The sequence below is a fragment of the Microtus oregoni genome, unplaced genomic scaffold, assembly GCF_018167655.1.
Source record: "Microtus oregoni isolate MIOR12 unplaced genomic scaffold, Mior012 000024F_ref0000369, whole genome shotgun sequence".
NCBI lineage: Eukaryota > Metazoa > Chordata > Mammalia > Rodentia > Cricetidae > Microtus > Microtus oregoni.
This window is the reverse complement of record NW_024543083.1, coordinates 11758788-11783147: the sequence shown is the minus strand read 5'-3', so window position 1 is coordinate 11783147 and position 24360 is coordinate 11758788. Positions and strand designations below refer to the sequence as shown.

Here is a 24360-nt window from a genome sequence, read left to right as displayed (position 1 = left end):
TGAGTCTGGGCATGTCTGTTGGGAACCTTCTTTATTTCCTCAATTGATGTGGAAGAACTCTGCAGACTGTGGGCAGCACAGCTCTCTAGGTTTGGCTCCTGATTATATTTGAGTAGAGAAAGTGATCTGAGCAGCAGCTACACCTGCTTCTGAGTGTAGATGTGGTGTGACGAGAGGCTTCACACTCCTGCTGCCTTGACTCTGGGTTCCCACATCAGGTGGCTCACAACCTCCTGAAATTCCAGGGGATCTGTCTCTGGCCTCCACCAGCACCTTCATGCAAGAGGTGCACAAAACCCCCTGCAGGCACACATGTATAAAAGTCAATCAATCAATCAATCAATCATTTTTTATTAAGGGAAAATTATTTATTAGGCACCTATCATTTAGGCAGGTACCTTGTACATATCCTATATCACTCTTATTACTATAGCAACCCTGTGTGGTTATTATTACTGATGTTTCCTATACCTCAAAGAGGAAAAAGGGGATTTAGAACATGAAAGTAACTTGCAAAAGAAGAAATGCCCCATGACCAGAAACCCCAGTGCCAGCCAGGATTCAGACTACCACTGGCTCCAGAACCCTGGATTATGCATGGTTTCCTATGTCGCCACAGTGCTCAAGAGTGACAGAGTCCTACCTAGCAGCAGAAGACATGGAGGCAGAGGAAAAATTCAGAGGTATCTCTGAGGAGGAGAAGCCCTGCGTGTGGAGAAGGAGCAATGCCTTGATCTGAAGCAAAGGTCTCTGGGAAGGAGGAAGATGCTGAGGTTGAGGTACTTGCTCTGTGTGCGCGTGTGTGCGTGTGTGTGCGCATGTGTGTGTGTGTAATGCTAAATGAAGAGTGTGTGCAGGGAAAGAACCAAGAGTGCAATGGAGAGAGTTGGAGATGATTGCAATGAAAAATTCCCCTTTCCTCCACTATTTTCAAGCAACATGTACCTGTTTCTGGGCCATAGAGTTCTTCAAAGGCTCTGTCTGTGTAATCTTCATGCTCCTTTATAGGTCTGTACTCCTGAAACTTCATGCCATCTTCAAAGCTCAAAGTGTCATTTAGTTTATCCATTACCTAAAGAAATTTCACAATTTTTTCATGAGTAAAAAGCCATATTGGGAGTTAAATGCATTAATATGTGTGTGTCCCCAAATATTCATTTTCAAGCTACATGGTGTGTAATGTACGTATCTGTATACATGCATATATATAATATAGATATAGATATCTGTTAAACAAATCCATATAATTTTAAAAGTGAAACCATTTTGACTGAGACAGAAACAGCAATGTTTTCATCTCTTCTTGCAAATGGCAGCCAGCCCGATCACGGAACAACTTGATTTCTACCTTCTGAATTACACTCCCCTTCAGGGTTTCCTTATCCACCTCCTATTCTCGGGATCCAACACAAAAGTCTTCTTCTTTTTAAAAAGTATTTACTCACTTTTGTTTCAGGTGTACGAGTGTTTTATCTACATGTATGTCTATATATCACTTGTGTGTCTGGTGCCCAAGATGACCATAAGAGGGTGCTAAATCCCCTGGAACTGGCATTAGAAATTACGGTGGGATGTCATATGCGCAGGGAATCAAATGTCCCAGGTCCTCTGGAAGAGAAACTACTGCTCTTAAGCACTGAGCCCTCTCTCCAGCTCCCTTATTTTTCTTCCTAAGCTGGGGCCTCACGATGCTACCCGCGGTGTTCTGGAATTCCCTACCTCATCCTCCCTCATTCTCCCTCAGCCTCCTCAGTAGCTGACACCATGGACACCAAGTGCACCAAACTTTACAACCAAGTTGATTAGGTCCTAAAACTGCCCCTCATATTCTATCACCAATACTAAAATGGTCATTTTGTTTTCAGGAACAGAAAACTAAAAAAGGAAGACCACCCTAGCAGCTAAAGCCGTTTTTTCAGGCCAACCTCAGCATCTCACATCATGGAAGTCATGTGATGTGTCCCTCCCCAGAGCTTTTCTGCTCAGATCCCACAGCTCTGGGGCATTAGAGACCAAATGGTTGAGTAAACACTCGCTCCCACCATGCTAATGAAGTCACTAAGTACAAAATATTTGTAAAGCTACAGTGACATAAAAACTGGGAGGGCTCAACCCTGGCTGCTACACAGGTTAGCACACTCTGCCATTGACCTGCATTCCCAGCCCCCAAGACTTAAGAGGATAGTGACCATGAGAGGTCTGGGGATAGCCCAGTGACCATGAGAGGGCTGAGGATAGCCCAGTGACCATGAGAGGGCTGGGGATAGCCCAGTGACCATGAGAGGGCTGAGGCTATCTCAGTGACTGTGAGAGGGCTGGGGATAGCCCAGTGACAGAGAATTTTCCTTGCACAGTACATAAGTTCTAATCTCTAGCGGCCCACAGACAAAATGAGCGTCAGGTATGATGTTCATATTTAACTTTTAATAATCTAAAAGATGAATACAGAGGAAATAAAATGGAAAAAATAAATCGGTTAATGTTGGAATTGACATTTGTTAGAAGTTCTGAAGAAAGTTGAAATAATAAAAGGGATTAACAGTAAGTAATAAAATGAAATCCGGGTGTTTCTGCACATGAGCACTTATTGCCACATCAAGGGGAGTCCAGATGCACAACTGAGATTTATCCAAAGGTAGCTGCAAAGTTATTAGACCTAAAGTAATCAAGACCCAAAATAAATGACACTTTCACATTACTTGCTCAAAGATTTTTAAATCAGCATATTAACTGTTGACTATATACCAGGCTTTTTAATTGGCAATAATAAAAAGTTAACATTATCAGGAAAATAACTTATTTATTAAAGAAACATAAATTATAGTAGAATGATTCATCCAGGGAAATAGTCTCATCTTTTTACATGAAAAGATAAGAAGTCTTTGGAAGGTTCATTTAAGCATCAGACTCCATGCTTCTAAGTGTATTTAGGAAATTCTCATTATAGCCCGTATAACAATTTCATGAACCTGAAGAAAAACTCTCTTCATCATAGCTGATCAGGGCAATGTGTACATAATGGCATACCTCATTCTCTTGGATGTTGTCATCCCCAGAAATACATTTATCTAGGCTAATTTCAAACTTTACTCCTTTCTAGAATAACAAGAAAAAAACCTTAGTTTATCAATTCAGTAAAACCTTCAAATTACAGCCCCTGAGATCAATTCATGCTGACAGCACACATATAAAGATCATTAGTATCCAATATAAAAGTCTTTTTCCATTGTATGTATTTCTAAAGAAAGAACAGATGTGCCTATCACTTTAAGACTTGCCTATTAGGGCTGGGAGATGGCTTGTCAGGTAAGCTCCCTTCCTGCTGAAGCACGAGGCCCTGCACTGGAACTCCTCTCCTCATCATAAAAGACTGGGAATGGCTGTGTCTGCCTGGAACTGCAACCGTGGGAAACAAACAGGCTGATCCTGGAGCTCGCTGGACAGCTGTCACAGCCTCAACAGTGAGCTTCAGGACTAGTTGTAAACCCGGTCCCTGAGAAATAAGGGAAATGGTACCCCTACATATATGGGGGCAACATTTGCTCATCATGGTCCCAGCTGTTTGTAATAGCCAAAGCTATGTAAATATCCATTCATAGTTGAATTGAGAACAAATTTTGATATATTATACAATGGGATATGCTCAGCAGGGACCAGGGATGATAAACTCTATGAACACCATAGGTGAAACTCAACACGATTAGCCTAATGATGCTTCCTGTTGCATGAAAGAAGCCAGATGAAAGGGGACCCTAAGGGATGGTGGCTTTTATGTGCTGTGCTCCCGTCTAGAAAGTGAAGACTAGACGATTGTGGCAGAAAGCTCACGAGCAGCCGCCTAGAGATGATGAGTGAAGGGTGGGAGGGACAGGAAAGGAAATGACAGGATAGCACCTGAGCTTTGGAAAAGGTCCCCACCCCACTACGCAGGCTCAGCCAGGGGTCAGATGACCCCTGAGATGGGAACGCCCTCACTGGAATGCTCTCACACCCCTAGCAATAGCATCTCTACCTGCACCGAGGCCTCTTCCTCAGGAATGTCAGGGTGGGCAGGCAGGTGACTCCTCTTCACCAAATAGGTTTTATGTCTGAGGTCTGCATTCTCCTTGAATACAGATTACACACACAGTCAATGAGGTTGGCTCTGTAGGCTACTTACTGTCTGTCCCTCTCTGAGAGGGCGAAGAGCTAGTCACAGACACCTCAGAGCTCTCTTGGTTCCTCCTGTACCTTGGAATTGACTTAGTTCTCATCAAATGCTTCTTTCACGGACTCTAGAAATGCCTGCTTGCTGGCCCTGGCTGCACGCACAACCTGAGTTTGATCCCCAGTACCCCAAATAAAGGTAGGAAACAGAGAAGGAGGGAGGAGCGCCTGCTAGTCCGCTTTTCTGGATTCAGACTTCCCATTGCAGAGCCACCAAACATAAGGCTGATGGTGGCACAGGCTCCCTACCATGAATGAAGTGCTGCCCTAGAGAGACTCACCCCTTACCGCCAGCACAGGCCTCTGTGTGGCTCCTTTAGAACAGGCCGCTTAGCTCAGACCATCTAAAGTCCACCCCTCTTCTTGGTCCAGCCCCCGCCCTCTGTCCTTCAACTCTTCCACAGAAGCCTTCCTTCTCCTCAGTCATCTCATCTTTGCTCCTATGCACCTAGGAGGCTTGGCTATGGCAGTCTCATTTCATTAGGTCATACATGTGTCCTTGTGAGTAGAATTCTATCTGCTGGGAAGCAGATGTGCCAGAGGCATCCCCTAGCTAGCCTTCGAACTGCTAAGTGACTTTGGATGAGTTAGAGTTTTCTGTGGTAGGACATAAATGAGGTGCACTGTAAAATCTCCACTTGTGCTCACTTGTACTAATGTTTGCACATGCACTTGGAGGTGAGGAAGGCTGGAGGTGGCAGATCTGCCACAGCAGCATGGTAGGTCTATTCAAGGAAGGGCCAGGCAGCGTCTGCAGAGCCCAGCAGACCTCAGAAAAGGAGCCATCCAAGGTGTGGCGAGGATTCATAGTGTCACAATACCTGCATGTTTTCACACAGCAGGTCAAATGCAGGCTGGCTAAGTCATCTCCTGAAAAGATGGCCATCTGCAGCATTCCAGAAGCCTGGGAAGTGCAGCACCATTGTGGGGTTTTTAAGAATGACGTCAGCTGTGAGCCAGACTTTGCCTTACATAGTCTCGCAAATGAAAGATGTTCTGGGAAATATGAGCACCATAGCATGTACGTATACAGACTAAGGTGCAGTGACATCAGACAATAGAGTCTTGTGAGACCACCATTTTTTACATGGTATATCATTAACCTCAAATATCATAACTCCATATGTGTAGATCCCTACACAAGCCAAGGACAGCCAAGACAATATGCCTCCTCCAGAAGCCATTATGCCCTGTGATAACTTAAAAGTCATTGCTAATATAATATATCGTTATATATTATTACCAATATAGTATCCCCCCAAAAGGAAAAGTGACACTGCACATGACCACATAGACTTGGAGCCCCTGCTCATAGCCTCTGGCCCTTTTCACTCCCCTTATGGCCATGAGACTATACTCGTTTTGGACTTTCTGCATCTATCCAGTTCTGTCCTAAGGCAGCTGCTCAGTAAACACTGGCTTTCTGATCACGAGGAAGACAATATGTATTTTAAAGAACAGTACTTCCTAATTAAGACCTCACATCTTGTCATCATCATGTGTGGCCTCCAGTAAACCATCATGCTAATCTTCTGTGAGGTCTGACAGCTTTCCTATGGAGAAAGAAACCCAAGGATCACCTCTTTCTCATTTCCTGTGAGGAGATTGTGTTCTCCTCACGTGTCCATGTTTCTGTGTATATGTGTCTCTGTGTGTGTATACATGAGTGTGTATCCATGTGTGTATGTGTGGGCTTGTGTGCATGCTTGGATGCATGGGCATGTGTGTGAATGTGTGTGTATGTGAGTCTATGTTTGTGTGTGCATGCTTACATGCATGCGTGTGGATGTGAGTGTGTGTGTACATGTGTGCATGCTTGCATGCTTGTGTGTAGACGTGTGTGTAGGTGCATGTTCATGTGTGTAAATGAACATGTGTATGTGTACATGTATGTGTGTGTGCATGTGTATGCTTGCATGTATACACAGCCCACTCTTGGGTCTTGGCTGCTTGTGTTTTGGAAACACCTTTCAGCCCTTCCTTCTACTGTTCCCAGTCCTTTGTGACTCTGTCTACTCACAGAACCTCTCTCCACCAGGAACCCAAAGCTGCCAGCCTAGTTTTAAATATTAAATTGCTTTTACTATCTAGTCATTTTGTCACCTCTAAATCAATAGACTAATGTTCACTCTAATAGACTGACTTTACCTTCAGCTCTCGCCCCATCCTCTTTTTAATTTCCTTCATGTCACTGTGGTACTGTTGGCGGATTTCCTCCAGCTGTTTCCAATATTCCTGAAAAGCAAAACCAATCTAAAACTTGAAAATAATCTCTACAAAGCCTAAAATTTTGAAATATGTAATATAAGTAATTATTAGAAAACTAGTTGCTTCTAAATGCACTGATATGCTCACTTTGGCTGTGCTACTTCATAGCTTGGGAAGAATACACTAGTATGGGACAGAGACCTTTGTTTTATTACAATTCCAAATCACATGCAGCTACTCTGTATATTCAGTTTTTGCATTAGTTGAACATGTTGCCCCTCAAAAGATGTGTAGAAGCTGGTGTGCACACCTTTAGTCCTACCTACAGGGAGGGGTGAGATGGGAGGATTACTTGAGCTTAAGAGTTCATGAGTAGCCTGGGTATCATGCAGACCATTCATCATCATTATCATCACCATCATTGTCACCATCATCATCACCACATCCATCATCATCATCACTATCATTATTACCAACATCAGATGCAATATCATCATCATCATCACCGTCATCACCATCATCACCATCACCACATCCACAGAAGTCTTATCACCCATTGCCCCAGAATGGGATGTGTTTGGAAACAGGGTCTTTGCAGATGTAATTAGTTAAAGTGAAGTTGTGCTGGGATAGAGTGTGCCCCTTAATGAATATTAATAGATGCCTTTTGAGAAGATGAGCACAGCCCACTCCCATCCACTAGGGACTTGGCTGTTTGGTGTGGACCCAGGGTCCCTCTAATTCTTCTTGAAAACACCTTTCAGCCCTTCCTTCTACCATCTCCAGTCCTTTGTGACTCTACCTATCCACAGATCCTCTCTCCACCAGGAACCCAACGCTGCCAGACTAGGCTGGGACTCAGGTAGGGGACCTTCATCCTCCTTCCTATCCTCCATTACAGCCTCTCCAGACTTACTCCTAGTCCTGCAGCAGCCTGCACTCAGGAACCCCTCCTCCCAGATCATCTCCATCCTCTTGGCATTCAGCCTCTTGGTGCAAACCCAGGGTCTCTCTGGTTCTTCCCCACAGCCTCTCTCAGCATTTCCTTCCAGAGACTCCACAACCATCACCCGCGGCTAGGACTCAGATTGACCAACAGTAATAAAGAACTGAGCATCTATCTGATAAAGACTACACCCGAAATATACACCAAGAAGCACCTTAAACATCATAACTCCTGATGCCTAGATCCCAGCACACACACACACACACACACACACACACACACACACACACACACGAACAGCCAAGACAATACACCTCCTCCAGAAGCCAGCAACCCTACTGTGTACAGGCTTCTAGGCTCGAGCCCATGACGACCCACACTGGTTCTGGTCTTCAGCCTCCAAAAGCACAAACTGATGTTACTGCTGTTTTAAGCTATCCCTTTTACTGTAGTTCATCAATAGTCGTAAAAGACGTAATAAAAAAATCACTTTATCAAATGTTTTGTATACTCAGCTCCCTGTGTCCACAGGGATGCTGGAAGCAAAGATGACATATGGCAGAAAAGTCTGCAGTGTGAAAGACCATGACACACACACACAATGGTAGAACTGGAAATTTTAAACCTGGTCCTTCATTTTGTTCTTCCTATACCGAAGCTCCTGGAGTTTAGTCTCCTCTCTGTGGCTTTGTAAGTTTTCTCTCTCGTTGGGATGTGGCTCAGCAGAAGATGGACGAAGACCCTGTTTATGAAAAAAAAGAATTTATAAAGGCCTACTTGCATATTCTGGCTTAATCCAGACTGTTTTCTCGAGACAAGAAGTACATCACCAAGCAGTCTGCACGGGAGATTGCTTAGCGAGGAGCAGAACTGTCTTAACTGAAATATGAAATGCTTTCAACAGCATTTTGAAGTTGTTTCTAAGCAACAGTTGTTTTCATGCTATGACTTGGGTCCATTTGCTGAACTGGTCAGTTGTGGCTGTCAGGTCAAGCTCCTCTGAGGTTTAGCAACCCTGGGGTGTGATAGCGACAATAAGAACTTGTACAGCTGAACAATTCAAAAGAGGAGCAATAGAAGCCAGGCCTGGTAGCCCATGCCTGTACTCCCCACCAGGAGGCTGAGGCAGGAGGTTCAGCAAGAGCTGGAAGTCGGCTTGCTGTACATAATGAAGTCTGGGCCAATCCTGGGCTGTATAGCGAGATTATGTCTATAAATAAAAGGTGAAAGTGGCCTTGGTTTTATAGCAGAATGAATTAGGACACATTGATGTCTGAGGGCAGAGAAACTCTGAGGAAACCCTTGAGCACAGTTGGAGTCTCACTCACCAATTGTCTTTCCACTTTTAACTTATACTGCTGAGCTTCAAGTCTCCTCTGAAGGTATGCAGCAGACCTGAGAAAATAAAATGTTCCATTTGGACATAATCCCCTCTCTCTCTCTCTCTCTCTCTCTCTCTCTCTCTCTGTCTCTCTCTCTCTCTCTCTCTCTCCTTCCTTCCTCCCTCCCTCCCTCTCTCCCTTTCTTTTGTCTTTTGTGGTGGTGGGGATTGGCGCATGTTCTAATGCTCAACTCCAATCCTCCAGCCCGTAAGTATTCTCACTAACCATCTCAGGTACCAAATTGGTGGGTGGGTTTTCACCTCAGTGATAGAACTCTTAATTCATCCGTAGTATGAAGTTCAAAGTTACAGAATGCAACATCAGGAGAGAAAAGCTTTGGAATCAAGAGGAAAAATAAATAAATAAAATGCTTTTTAAAAGGAATGAAAATGAGTATATGAGGAGACCCAGAGCAGACACCTTGTGATAAAGGTGAAGATTAAAAGCAGGTGATGGTGGTGCACACCCTTAATCCCAGCATTCTGTGAGTTTGAGACCAGCTTGGTCTGCAGGGCAAGTTCCAGATCAATCAGGCCTACATAGAGAAACCCTGCCTTGAAAAAAAAAATAAAAAGAAGGAAGGAAGGAAGGAAGGAAGGAAAGAAAGAAAGAAAGAAAAGATGAAGATAAGAGTTTTGCTACTGCAAACCATAGAATGGCACAGATTGCCTAGAAATCCCCAAAAGCAGAGAGGGCTCTTCATGAACAGACTCAGTGGGTAAGGGTGCCTGCCGCCAAGCCTGACAATCGACTTCAATGCTTGGTGCCCACATGGAGGAAAGAATAGCCACCCCTGCAAACTGTCTCTGATCTCCATGTACACCCATGCACAGGATTAACTTTAAAAGGAAGTGGGGGAGCCTCAGTTAGGGGTGCTGAAAAGATTCTCTAACCTAATGACTTTCTCCAGGCAGGATCTGGTCTTCCTGTCCTCAGATTTGGTGAGGGGAAGGAAACAGAGCCAGGCCTGGCTTCTCTCCAGTTTTGTGGGATGACTAACCCACGGTTCACTGCTCCCCCATTACATGCTGCTTGTCTGCTCCCTGCACACACAGAAGCTCCAGAGAGCAGGATGTGGTCCAGCCCTTTTCCTTCTAAATGAATGAGGAGGTGATGCTACGCCCTGTGGGGACATTTAAGGAGACTGTCAGCACATCCCGGTTAGGTCTGGTCAAATCACTGTCAGACTTACACCTATGTCCTTCCTTCTGCCTCCCCCTTCTCTCATGCCATTGTGTAAGACCAGTCTCTAGGTGGCCCAGATGGACCTCAAATTCACAATCTTCTTGCCTCTATCTCCCAGAGGAAGGGATTACAGGCCCGCACCACCGTGACAACTATCCTTATCTTTTTAAAGAATGCTCAAAGCCCTGGATTAGAATAATTTAAAACCAAAATGAAACAATTTGAGTGTTTAAAAATTTTCCAGGGCTGGAGAGATGGCTCAGTGGTTAAGAGCATTGCCTGCTCTTCCAGAGGTCCTGAGTTCAATTCCCAGCAACCACATGGTGGCTCACAACCATCTGTAATGAGGTCTGGTGCCCTCTTCTGGCCTGCAGATATATACACAGACAGAATATTGTACACATAATAAATAAATATTTAAAAAAAAATTCCAGACCACTAATATTGACATAAGAACAAGTGAGCTGTGTCCCATGGAAAGTCAGTTGGCTTTGATGGTCTACACCAGGAAGAAAAACAATGACAAAGTACCATAGCATATGTCTTGAATAGAAAAAAATATGCTTCTAGTATTATTTTATATATTTATAGCAATAACTGCATTTTAATTTTTATTTATTTTTTTAGAAAGAGTCTTATGTATTCCAGATTAGCTTCAAACTCTCCACTGAGCACCCCAGAGCTTCAGCTGATTCTTGATACCTGACTGATTTGTTCTCCTTACTTATTATCCCCACCAAACACTACCTGCATTCTTTGAATTACATCTGAGTTCTCACACTACTTTTTATTAGGTCCAAGATCCAAACTTCAGCTCCAATGGGCTTTGCAAAGTAAGTCTCAATGGGCAGTGCACCTTTCTGTTACAGAATAAACATCACCCCATGAGAGCACAATAACTCATGATCTACACATAGTCTACTCTGGTCTCCTCCGGACCCCCCATCACTTCGCGTCAACAAAAAATAAGCTCTGATTTAGCCACATCAAGCATGTGTACTAGCAAGTCATGTTCTGTGACAGTTTCCTGACTAAGGAGAAGAAAGGAGCTGAGTTCCCCAGGTCACCTCCGAGCTAGATAGACAACTTCTTAGGAACATCATTTCTACCCACGTAAGCAGATGATTTCAGGGTTGTTGATACACTTATATTTTCTAACTGCCCACATTCATCACAGTTACCGGAATTTCTTCCATGAGTATGAGCAATTTGTCAAAACTCATGGTGTGATACACACATAATAAATGCTTTTTTTTTACATGACACAATTAGGGTGCTGGAATCTCAATAAAGCTTGAGACAATCACAGCCTACACAGTGGTGTGAAAACCCAGTGACACTTATGAATCAAACAAGGATATAGATACTCCTCTTTCTGTTTCTTCAATGCTAAACATTGAACCAGGGCATCTTGCATGCCAGTCAAGGGCTAACCACTGAGAAACACCACTAACCCCAAAGAGTTAGTCTTTGGGCTTGTTTTTGACAGGGTATCACAAGATAACTTTGGGCTTTTCTTCATCAGGGTCAGACATAGCTTAGGTAGGCCTACCAGTTGTGATCCTTTTGCCGCAGTTTTCCAAGTGCTGGGATCACAGGTGTGGTGACGCCCTGCTAAGAACTGACTAGGGGGTTTTATTATTTCATTTATCTGATGCTGGGGCTGAATTCCGGGTCTTGTGCAAGCTAGTTAAGTAGTATTCCACGAAGCTCCACTCCCAGACAGAACAGATGCTCTTTAAGTACATGGCTACATGATCCTTACCATGGACTACCTCCCCAGCGAGATGTGAGGCCGATAGCTGCGTTCTGCATGCAAGCATGGGACTGAATTCTTCTTGAATGGACCTAAAATCAAATATATGTGTCAATGACTGATCATCTAAAATCTCTACCAAAACCTGGAGTCACCCCCAAACATACCTCAGGAGAGAAGTGTCGGGCAATAAGAGTTTCTAAAAAAGGCCTTTTCAAAAGAGAGTTAACGGATGGTCGATCCTGAGGACACACTTTAAAGAGCTGAGGTATCAAGGACTGTAGGTCAGGGGAAAAGTGGGGCGATATGGGAGTGACACGACCTTGACAAATCTTCAGAACAAGATGGTGTAAGTTGTTACTCTCAAACTGAAAGGGCAAGGATAATTATACCACATTAGAGACAAGCTGAGTACTAGTAGTTAAAGTAATGAATATACCAAGAAACAAAAGCTGTCTGACTGTGATCTATCAATGTGTCTGTCTGTCTGTCTATCAATGTATGTATGTATGTATGTATGTATGTATGTATCTGTCTGTCTACCTGTCTATCAGTGTATGTATTATGTATCTGTCTGTCTGTCTTTCTGCCTGTCTATCACATCTATCTATCTATCATCCACCTACCTCCATATCTTCTCTCTACCTTCCTTCTGTCCGTCTCTCATTGTGTTTAGCATGGGCACAGTGTCCTGAGCATGCCAGGCAGGTGCCCTATCCTTGAGCTGCACCCCAGCTTATGAATTTTCCTAAGCCACAGTCTGACACACTATGCTCTGCCGGATCTTGTCATCAACTGTCTGTCCTGAGTGCATATTTCAGGCCACTACTCTGAGAGGCTGTGCTGCTTCAAACCAGATGTATAGCTTTAATGTTTTCATTTTGCTTTTGGTGCTGCCAACTGAATGCAGGGCCCTCCATTTATGCCATATGTGATCTACCTATGAACCACACCTCTAGTCCCTAATTTTAATTTTTTTAGCAAAAAAGTTTCCTTTATTTTTAATTTTTATTACCAAAATACCCCTTATTTACACTTAAAAACTGAAAGACATAGGAAGTTATAAACAGGAAAATATGTATAATTTCACAACTCAGAAGTATAATTCTGTATAATCTTTTCAAGAATACTTATTTTACAGAGATAATCATGCTGACATGACATTTTTCTTTTTGTTTTTTCAAATACTATAACATAAATATTTACTAATAAACTCATCCACAATCAAGTCTTCCATTGTATGAAGGAAGCATCTATTTGTACATAATAATGTTGAACATGACGGTGTGGCAATCAAGCGCAGGTTTTGCTCGGATACCAGCTGTGTGGCCTTTAACATTAACAACACCAATAATAATAAAAACAGCTGCATAGACAAGAGTTGGCAAGCAAGCTGTCCTTGGAAAGTTCTGCCTACAGCACTGGACTTGGTCTGAAGTTTCTGGAACTTGAGATTTGTAGAGAAATTCCACTCCTGCCTAAATGTTAAGATTGGCTCTCATTGTCCAAGACATTTATGCAAATAATATTTATGCAAATAATACAAAATTTTAAACATATTGTTTGCTTCTGGGAGCCTTGGAAATTTTGCGCATGCCAGGAAAATGGTGCCTATGTGGCCACCGTCCAATAACGCATGGGTATAAGGTACCCAACAAATTCACAATACTTCACTCATCAAGACTCGTTGCTGGAAAAATCAGGACCTTCCATGTGACAACTGGAAGACTCTCAGGAGTCTTGGCTTGATTTCCCACAGATTCTGCCACACACTCTTTACCTTCAGAGAACATGCGTATAATGAACACGTTCCGCACGCTATTCTCTGACACGCACTTTTTACTTTATAGTACTACCTAGATATCTCTCCATGTCAAACATGTAGTTTTAATACACTTGTGTGTGTGTGTGTGTGTGTGTGTGTGTGTGTGTGTGAGAAAGAGAGAGAGAGAGAGAGAGAGAGAGAGAGAGAGAGAGAGAGATGGAAACACAGAGAAACAGAGACAGAGAGTTGACATCTCGCTATGTAGACCAGGCTGGTCTCTAACTCTCTCTCAGTCCTTCTGCCTCCAGCTCCTGGGTTTATTTTGTTGTTGGTTTTGACTTTTTTTTTTTTTTTGAGACAGGGTTTCTCTATAGCTTTGGAGCCTGTCCTGGAACTAGCTCTTGTAGACCAGGCTGGCCTTGAACTCACAGAGATCCGCCTGCCTCTGCTTCCCGAGTGCTGGGATTAAAGGCATGCACCACCACTGCCCACTGGTTTTGACTTTTTAAAGATGAGTTCTCTCTCTGTTACTCATGCTCCTCTTGAATCCCTGAGTGGATAGGACCATAGGCACATGCTACCATACCTGGCTATCCATGTAATTTTTAAACAATACAATAAACCCAAACAATCTTTTTCTCTCAGAAGATAATTTCCAATACATGTGTTCAGTAATTCAAGATTCACATCATGATCAACATACTTACAGGATGCTTGAGTGTGCAGAGCTCGTATAAGACGCATCCAAGAGACCAAATATCCCTGGAGAAGAGAAGGGTTTATATGACCAGAGAATGGCAACAATTACAGGCAGAAGCATTTGCCTCTCGTATCGCCTTATGTGGGTATAGCTTCATTTAATTAGGTTGGTATGTTTTCACAAGTGCTTTCAGATACCTTATCAATTCTAAGATAAAAATTAAGATATGAATCGTTTGAAATTCTTCGGAATCCTGGCAGACAACAGGTAAACAAACATTGCCACAATATGATAGATGAGTATTGACTTCACGTGCCCAAAGAAAATGTGTGTTCAGTGGACATTAGAGGAAAAAGGCAAGCCTCGACAAATAAAATTACATGATAGTATCGTCTCAACGAACATAGGACTTGAATTTTGCTTTTTCCACGCTTATTTAAAAACTTATTTAACATCATACTAGGAATTAAACCTAGGGCCTTGAGCATAAAGCAAGCAATCTCCCACCCATCCACCTCCCCAATCCCTGTTAGTAACTATAAATATATGATTGGTTTAAGGAATCATTTTAAAGAATAAAAAGTACAATTAAATCCAAAAGGCAAGAGGATGAGATGTCAAGGAGGTTGCCAAAGTGCCCAAACAAGGATTCAGTAAAGAAAAGTAGAGCGGGACAGAGGCGTGGCTCAGCGGCAGGTCACCTGGTGATACAGGTAAGAGGGAGCAGCTTGTCTGAAGCATGGTGCAGGTGGTAAGTTCGGCTGGACTCACTATTGGTGTCAATGGTAAGTTCAGAAGTGCCCTGCCTAAGGTCATTTTCCTTAGGCAGAAACACTGAGGGATGGGGCAACTAGACTCTCCCTCACTGTCCTGGATTCCTTGAGCAAAAAGATTTTCAGTCAAACCGCCAGCTAGCCCACCCACATTCAACACCAGCCATCTCAAATACCCCACACATGGCTGGAGTCTTGCCTTGGCTCTTGAAGACACGGTCTGGGCTATTGAAAAGTTTATATTAAGTTGTTTTGATGTCAGAAGCCTAATGAACTCTGAGTGATCTTCCCAGAGTGGTGCTGGGCAGACAACTTGTGCTTAGTGCAAGCACTCCTCTGGCTATGTAAGCAGGCTGATCAGACATCTCCTGAGCTGCTCCAGGGTACTGCAACACCACAATAAAAGACTTTCCTTGGGTAGAATTTTCTTGTTTACTTTTCCCCCATCTTTCATTAGTCATTATTAATTTCAATAAATTGTAATCAAATTAATCATGTTCACACATACCCATTCCTCCCAGATCTACTGATGGAAGAAGAGTCAGTTTCTTTCAGGTGTGGCCCCCGCACACCCCCGTGTGTAGGCCACCCTCTAGTGAGGTCACACATCCAGGAGTATATGGGAAGCACAGGGTTTCTCTGTGTAGCCCAACTGTCCTGGAAGTCACTCTGTAGACCAGGCTGGCCTTGAACTCAGAGCTTCGCCTATCTCTGCCTCCCGAGTGCTGGATTAAAGGCATGCACCACCAGCATCTGGCTTTTTTTTATATTTTTAAATGAAGAGAAATTGCTTTGTCTTAAATAGGTCTAAAATCTTTCAGGAATATTACTCACTGGAACTCTGATTTTACACAGAAGAGGAAAATGCACACATGCCAGCAGGAAAGAGATTAGAACTTTAGGCTGAAATTCAGTGCCACCCACTAGATGGGCTGGCACCCTTCCACCAAGAGCAACTCACGTTTTGTTGTTGTATGGTCTGTTCTGACAAATCTCTGGGGACAGGTAGTAAGGTGTCCCAGCACATGTTTGAGCAAGTTCCATGGAACTAGAAAATTAGAGTAAATAAAAAAAATATGTCTTATTAGCAGAGTGAGAAAGGCTGAAGACATGACTATGCAAGGAAAATTGTAAACATGAACAATAAAACTGCATTCATGCACACACTGGAAGAAAGCAAGACATCTTATGTGAAAAACAGACTAATGAAGACAGCAGGTTTTGAACCTTAGAACTCAACCCCCAACCATGTGTGATGATGCACGCCTTAAATCCCAACACCTGAGGGGCAGAAGCAGGCAGACCTCTGTAAGTCGGAGGCTAGCCTTGTCTATATAGTGACTTCTAGGACAGCCAGAGATACAAGGAGAAGTCTTTGTCTCAAAAAACAAAACAAAATCAACCTCCAAATTTATGCAGAGACACATACACATACATACATATATGGAGAAAAAGAGAACAAGAAAGCCAGGCGTGGTAGCCCATAAGACTATAATTCTATTACAGGGAAGTGGAGGCAGAAAGATATGGTGTTCAAGGCCAGCCTCAGCTACACAACAAATTAAAAGCTAGCCTGGGCGACGTGAGACCTTGTCACACACACAAAAGTATATATGGGCTAGAAAGGTGATTAAGAGCACTTGTTCTTCCAGAAGACCCAGGTTCAGTTCTCAGTACTCACACTGTGGCTCACAATCATCCCCAACTCCAGTTCCAGCGGATCAAATGCCCTCTTCTGACCTCCACAGGCACCAGACATACATATGGTGCACATGCATGCATGCAAGCAAAATACTCATGCAGATAAAAGAATCTAAAAATAAGTTAAAATTTATACACATATATTGCTATGTATTTTTTAAAAATTGAAACATATCCCATGGCTAGGTATGTGAATGAGAGATTGCCCTGAATCATAGCAGTGCAAAATAGCAATAAGGATACCAATAATAATAGCAGCAGCAGTAGTAGTAATTACATACATATTGGTTTTTTCAAGATAGGGTTTCTCTATAGCTTTGGAGCCTGTCCTAGAACTAGCTCTTGTAGACCAGACTGGCCTCAAACTCACAAAGATCCACCTGCCTCTGCCTCCTGAGTGCCAGGATTAAAGGTGTGCACCACCACCACCCAGCTAATAAATATATTATATATAAATAAGTACAGAATTTTTATTTAAAGATCTCTTGGGTATAATAAGATTTCTGTTTTACCAGCTACCCATGTAATGCAATTGTGTGTTCTTAAATCTGAAAAATACAAAAAGGAATTAGACTGGGGTGTAGCTCAATGGTAGAACACTTGTCTACCAAGTGAAAGACCCTGGATTAAAACCCCAAAACCATAAAGAAAAAAATTAGTGAATGAAAAATCAAGTCACCTCTAGTCAGAGTATCCCTAAAACCTATTGAGAAACTCATAAATTTCCTTCCCATATGCTTCCACACCATGGTTTGTACACACAGCTGGCAGCATGCTCTTTTGGTAGTTCACCATTCTGCTTTGCTCACGGCACAGAGCAAAATATTTCCTCGTGATCCCCAGAAGTCCACAAATCAAGGACAGTACATTTAGAAATATGATTTTTCTGTGCTTTAGAACAGCCCCACCACCATTCGATTAGACACCATTTATCTTGTGAATTTTTTTCTAATTTTACTTTCATTATTTGTGTGTGTGCACACGTGTGTGTATGTGTATGGGAGTGACCACAGAGGCCAGCAAAGAATGCCCTGGAGCTAGAGTCACAAGAGACACCAGAAGTGGGTGCTGGGACCAAACTCAGGTTCTCTATAAGAGGAGCAAGCACTCTTAAGCTCTGATTCATCTCTGGAGACCCATAGCTTCAGAATTTACCACAAACAGTCAAATGATTCAACATTCCTACATATTCACCTAAAATTGTGGGGATAAAGAAACTTTTATTATCCTAATTAAAAATGCCTCAAAATGAGCACTTTGTTGATTTTGCATACAAAGAAAAACAGAATTTTACAAGTACTTACTTATTCAGTGCCCTTGCCGTTCCAAAGTCCCCAAGCTTTGCCACCATCCCATTCTTGCTAAGAAAAATGTTCTAACAGTGAAAAAAAAAATGTTCAGGAAAAGAATAAGAGTTACGGTGTCTTATTCATCAGTCTGAGCTATTACCTGGGATTTTATATCCCTATGTAGTATCTTCCTGTCGTGAATGTGCTTCAGTCCTAGTGAAATCTGTACGAACCAGCACAGAATCTGCAGAAAGAAATAGAACAAATCTATGAACAGTCTGCTGGTCATTGACACAGCTTCATGATGACATGAAAACAGGGAAATAATAATAGAAATGGATCTGATGGCTATAACATATGAATTCCGATTTATAGCCCAGAAAGATGCTTCAGATGTCGTTGGTATTAACGTGAAATTTATATGTAGAAAGAGAAGAATAAAAGCTAGGAAGAGATGATGGCCACTCAGGGCTGACTGGCTGACCGTCTATCTGTCTATCTGTCTGTCTGTCTATCTCATCTATCTATCTATCTATCATCTATCTATCTATCTATCTATCTATTTCTTTTTGAGCTAGGGTCTTCGTGGTGGTTTGAATGAATTTGACCCCCATAAACTCACAGGGAGTGGCACTATTAGGAGGTATGGTCTTGTTGGAGGAGGCTGGATGACACAAATTTTTAATCCAGACCCTGAGGCTGGAGGGCATGCCTTTAATCTGGGCAACACCTTCTGTTGGAAGTGTGTCACTGTGAGGACGGGCTTCCATATACCAGACTTTTTATTCCACCCTAGCACTGAAAGAAATGAACAGGGGAAAAAAGACTTTTTTCTTTTTGTGGTTGTGAAGTTCTAGTTTATTTCTTAGTCATAGGTATTTTATTTATCTATTTGCTTATTCATTATTTAGTTTTCTGATACAGGGTATTTTGCTATAGCCCAAGCTGGCTTTATATTCACCATATAGCACAGGCTAGCCTCAAAATTATGGCAGTCTTCATGCTCAGCCTCCTGATACTGAGATTACAGGTCTGTGCCACCATGTCCAGCTCAATGTTGTATTTTATATCAGCAGACAGGGAGCCACTTTAATGAAATGTTCTACACTTACAGAAATTCACTTAAAGAACTCTAAAATCCCACAGGTTCTTTGTCTGCCAAACGATATAGTAAGAAGAAAATAATATAAAATGGCCCATAGTCAGGTATTAGGGTTCAATGAAGGAAATAATATAAGATGGCCCATAGTCTAGGTATTAGGGTCCAGTTGACACCTTGGAATTTTTCCAACAAAAGAAAATGTAATCAAAATTTTGTCACAAAAAATCATTTTTATAAAACACAGAAAAATAATCCCTAAATAAGAAATATGTTTCTGTAAATGTAGACTTAACATATAATACAGGAATAGGGAGAATGCTTGACTGAATTTACAGAAGTTAAAGATATTGATTCTTTAAGCATACATATATTCAAATTTTTTTAGCTTTCTAGGAAGATATCACACATCTCTCTCAAATTGTACTACAGAGTTATAGTAATAAAAAATAGCCTGGTATTGGCAAAGAAACAGATATATTGATCAACAAAATAGAATTGAAGATCCAGATGTAGACCACATACCTATGGACACGGGTTTATTTATTTATTTATTTATTTTGTTTTTTGTTTTTCGAGACAGGGTTTCTCTGTGGTTTTGGAGCCTGTCCTGGAACTAGCTCTTGTAGACCAGGCTGGTCTCAAACTCACAGAGATCCGCCTGCCTCTGCCTCCCAAGTGCTGGGATTAAAGGCGTGCGCCACCACCGCCCGGCGGGTTTTTTTTTTAATAAAGAAGCCAGAAATACATACTGAAAAAAACAGACCGAATCACCAATAAATGGTGCTGTTCAAGCTGGATGGCTGCCTGTAGAAGAACACACATGGATCCACACTTACCACCCCACACAAAGCTTAACTCCAAATGCATCAAAACCTCAGCATAAGCCGGGCGTTGGTGGCACACGCCTTCAATCCCAGCACTCGGGAGGCAGAGGCAGGTGGATCCCTGTGAGTTCGAGACCAGCCTGGTCTACAAGAGCTAGTTCCAGGACAGGCACCAAAAAGCTACAGAGAAACCCTGTCTCAAAAAATCCAAAAAACAAACAAACAAACAAACAAAAAAAAAACTCAGCATAAGGCCAGACACCCTGAATCTGATAGAAGCAAAAGTGGGGAAGAGGCTTGAACTCACTGGCACAGGGAAGGACTCTGAATAGAACACTGACAGCATGGGCACTAATTAATAAATGGAACAGTTCATGAAATGGAAAAGCTTCTACATAGCAGAGGACACCTTTATTTGGACAAAGTGGCAGTCTACAGAATGGGAAATGATTTTCACCAACTGCACATCAAAAAAGGGTATTATCCAAAATATATAAAGAACTAAAACAAAAAAAATCCTGGATATCAATAAAACAAGTAAATTAATTAAAACATAGGTCTAAACAGAACTTTAGAAGTAGGCTTACCTGATCTTCACTGAATAACACTCCCCTCTGCCTCTGGATCCTCTGCATGAGATCCCCTCCATCACAGTATTCCATTACAATAAAGAGCCTGTTATTCTCTGCAAAAAAACATTTGGTGCTGGAGCTTTTAGCTATCGTTTGTCTTTCAAAACCCAAAACATAAAGAACACCACAGGAAAAAACGGCGTAAGAGAGGGTGTGGCCCGAAGATGGACTGGGTTCCCATCTCATTTGCATTTCTTTTGTGTTTGGCCTCATTGAGAAGGGGTCAATTCTCTGTAGCCCAGGGAGTTAACACCAGGGGTCAGTCTGACAGGGTCCAGACTCTCCTAGGAGACAAATACCTGGGCATTTCTGTGAGGGTTTCTGGATTGGAGTAACTAAGGAAAGAACCACCCTCAATGGAGATGGCACCATCCCCTGGGCGTAGAGCCCCTAACTGAGCAAAACGAAGGAGTGGGAACAAAACAATTTCTTGAAGCCATCAGCTACACAACCATTTGTTTCACGACAACGGAAACCAAGCACAGCAGTGCAGAGATTTGTATCTATCCTGTTCGACATTTTGAGCGCTTGGTTCTAGAGCATGCTTAGCACCTAAGAGTTAATATTTCCTGAGGGAAGTCGTTTTGCCTTAGGAAAAGATTACTAAATTATTATTTTTCTTTCACTGTTCCAAACTCATAAAACTTCATCTTTCGTACTAGCCAGCTAATTCTTAGTGAATCCAAAGGATTAGCCAGGCGGTGTGACTGATGTAAACATGGGCCTGGAAGTCAGGGGCAGGGGCAGTGAGTGATTTCCAGCCCCACTTCCTGCCATGTGGCAGAGCACAAAGTTTCACTTCTAGTTGAGAGCGGCCCTTCATTAACAGCCAGTAAAAAGGGGGAGCAGACACTAGACCATGGCTCCTGGAGTGAGAGATGAGCTGCCACAGAGCCAGCAAAGCCTCTGTTTTCAGGTTCTCACGGTCAGGCGCCTCAAGACTCTGGGGTTCTTGACTAAGCCTGTGTTTTAAGAACAAACAAGCTGTCAAGCAATGTCCAGGGAGGAAGGAGGTCAATTATACTGTGAAGTGGCCTTAGCTGTGTGACTGTATCTGTCACAAAGTGTCTTCAGAAATCCACCATACATGGAACAAATGTATCCTCCTGTCTGTTTAAATCATCCAGTCCATTCATTCATTCAGCAACTGCAATTGAGCATCTATCTACTCTACGCCACATGTAGAGGACCAACGCGTATATATAAATCCCTAAGCTCATTAAATTAATGTTTACATTTGTGTATGTGTTACTAGGCATAAAATCCAGGACCTCTTACGTGGTATACAATTATTCTACCACTGTGCAACATTCTCAACCCCTAAGCTTCTTATCTGAAGAAAAAACAATAAGTAAATTTCTAATAATGTATATGTACAGATAGTCAAATGCATTGGTAGAAAAGTGCCCTGGGGGATAAGTGAAGGGACAGTGGCTTGGGGAAGCCTGAGAGTGAACAGAATTCAGGTAGACAAAGGATTTCAACTATAACTCACAAGATGAGGAAGAGAAAGATGGGAATAGTGGACAGAAATGCAGAGAACTTTATTCCCTGAGTGCCTTCAAAAGTTATTCAGAGTTCAGGGTGTAGCTCGGAGATAGAGCACACTTGTTCAGTCTAGTCGAGCTCAGGGCCCTGCCTCGAGAAACCTTCCCAGATCCCCGAGGGTTCCAATCCTATCACTCATTGAAAAGGGTCATACAGAGCTGCTTTTAACTTAACTAATATTGTACAGGTTTTGAGATAGAAAGCCACTATCATACCACTGGTTAGCCATGAACTCACTTTGTAGACCAGGCTAGCCCTGAACTGACAACAGTCCTTTGGCCTCTGCTCCAGTGCTGGGATTGCAGGACTATGAGACCATGCCTGACCTCATAACTGCTCTGAATGCGGTGGTTTCTAAGCAGCAAAGAGCACTGGGCCTGCACACTATGAAAAGTTCAAGAAATAGTGGCTGAATCTACTTACACGTTGCTTTCCACCTACCCGGTGATACTCGGAGATGTCTAGGTTAACCCTTCTCTTTTAGTACCTACAGGATCTGGAGTTGGCGGTGATGTTCAACTACACAGTGCACGGAAGCTACAGAAGACCCTATTCAAAGGACAACACTCACCAGACAGGAAACAAAGATACAATTTCAGACAACAATTTAACTAGGCAGAGAAATGAACACACAAAATTGAATAAATACACAACTCATGGGGATACATATTTCCAAAGATCTGTAGTTTACTGGGATGCTTTAATGATAGGAAAATCTAACCTTGAAATGAACCAAAGAAGGTTACAATGTTGGGATGCCTCATCTGAGCCAGAAGGACCACTTCTTTCTTTGAAGCTTCTTTTTCCTGGAAGGGCATCAAAGTGGTATTTCGAGACAGTGTGTCTTGCAGAGGTAACTGACTTACAGAGGCATGCTTCCTGCTCACTACTATCTGAGATGCCCCAAGATGCCATTGGCTATAATGTCATCTCCAAAATGTTATCTCTGGAAGGCAGGGCCACTAAGGAATGAGCAGAGTGTCTCATATCTAACCACCAGCTCTTCAGTGACAATTACAATCAAGAAAATTAACAATGCTAGGGAAATATTATTGTACTGAAAGTTCAAAATTGGTTCTACTTGATATATGCATTGACAAAAGGAATGAAGCTAATTCGAAGAGGGAGAGTCAAGAGCCAAGTATTTAACAGGTAATTATCTGGAGGTGGATTTCTGAAACCAACACGGGAAGTTGTCCTTTGACTTCCCTCCACATGTACGCTGCAGTGTGTGTGTGTGTGTGTGTGTGTGTGTGTGTGTGTGTTTGCGCACACATATGTGCAAGCACAAATATGTACCCCGAAATAAATTAAAAAAAAAAAACTTGAGACAGGATCTCTCTACTTAACCCTGGTTGTTCTGGTAATCACTATGTAGATCAGGCTGGCTTTGAACTCACTTTGTAATCCACCTGTCTCTCCTCTGGAGTGCCAGGATTAAAGGTGTGCACCTAAATAAATATATTTTTTTAAAGGAAAAGAACAGTAACTGGGCATGATGGCGCACACCTGTAACTAACAGCACTAGGGAGGCAGAGGCAGGGAGATTCTGAGACTAGATTGTCTACATAACTAATCTAGACCCTGCCTCAAAAAAAAAGAGGGAGGGAGGAAAAGAGGGAAGGAAGAAGGGCAAAAGGGAAGAGAGGAAGAGGAGGGGAAGGGAGAGGAGGAAGGGAGAGGGTAAGAAAACAGGAAGGCACAGAGGTGGGCCAGCTAGGGATTCAGCAATCAATCACAGCAGGTGTCCTGCATAATACCAAATCCTTTGTTCAATGGGCAGGGAGGGGGGAGACACTAAGAAAATGAATGCAATACACATTGTTGAACAGGATTTTGAAAGCAGAGTCAGCTGAACCTTAAAATTCCTAATGGGGAAAAGGGTATTTGTTTCCATACTAGATTGATGATATGGGGGCTGGAGGGATGGCTCAGCACTTACTGCTCCCGCAGAAGGCCCAGGTTCAGGTCTTAGCACCCAGATCAGTGACTCACAGCTGCCTGCAAACCAAGTTCAGGGGTGTCCAGTGCCCTCTGACCTCTACAGACATTTGCACTCTCATGGTGCCCATAAACTCATGCAAGCACGCATACATGCACGTAGTAAATACAGAAATCTTTTTAAGAGCTAAATATACCACTTAAAATTATCAGAAATTTGAACTTCTTAACTTTACCTTTGTAAAATCAATCTCTTTTATGACACACTGATTGCTTTCCGTTTTATGTTTCGCCAAGTACACTTTTCCATAGGTGCCTTCCCCAATGATCTTAATCAGGTCAAATTTATCCATTCTTTCAGGGGTCAGAGGTTCCTAAAATGAAGAAATAAACCTTCACTGT

At 42.5% G+C, this 24360-nt stretch overlaps 1 protein-coding gene across 1 annotated transcript in view; it reads right to left on the bottom strand.

Moving 5' to 3' along the window:
* LOC121462372 (serine/threonine-protein kinase Nek5-like) overlaps nucleotides 1-24360 on the bottom strand; it is a 34588-nt gene that overhangs the window by 8865 nt on the left and 1363 nt on the right. The window contains exons 2-16 of the mRNA XM_041673920.1: nucleotides 24195-24332; nucleotides 22739-22823; nucleotides 20425-20522; nucleotides 18072-18155; nucleotides 17927-17997; nucleotides 15883-15969; nucleotides 14156-14210; nucleotides 11851-12051; nucleotides 11693-11775; nucleotides 8689-8755; nucleotides 7986-8102; nucleotides 6355-6441; nucleotides 4013-4105; nucleotides 3028-3096; nucleotides 946-1072 (exon numbers count right to left, since the gene is read on the bottom strand). Of these exons, the coding sequence (XP_041529854.1) occupies nucleotides 946-1072; nucleotides 3028-3096; nucleotides 4013-4105; nucleotides 6355-6441; nucleotides 7986-8102; nucleotides 8689-8755; nucleotides 11693-11775; nucleotides 11851-12051; nucleotides 14156-14210; nucleotides 15883-15969; nucleotides 17927-17997; nucleotides 18072-18155; nucleotides 20425-20522; nucleotides 22739-22823; nucleotides 24195-24311 (1441 nt within the window). The 5' untranslated portion in view covers nucleotides 24312-24332. The remainder of the gene's footprint in view (nucleotides 1-945; nucleotides 1073-3027; nucleotides 3097-4012; nucleotides 4106-6354; nucleotides 6442-7985; nucleotides 8103-8688; nucleotides 8756-11692; nucleotides 11776-11850; nucleotides 12052-14155; nucleotides 14211-15882; nucleotides 15970-17926; nucleotides 17998-18071; nucleotides 18156-20424; nucleotides 20523-22738; nucleotides 22824-24194; nucleotides 24333-24360) is intronic.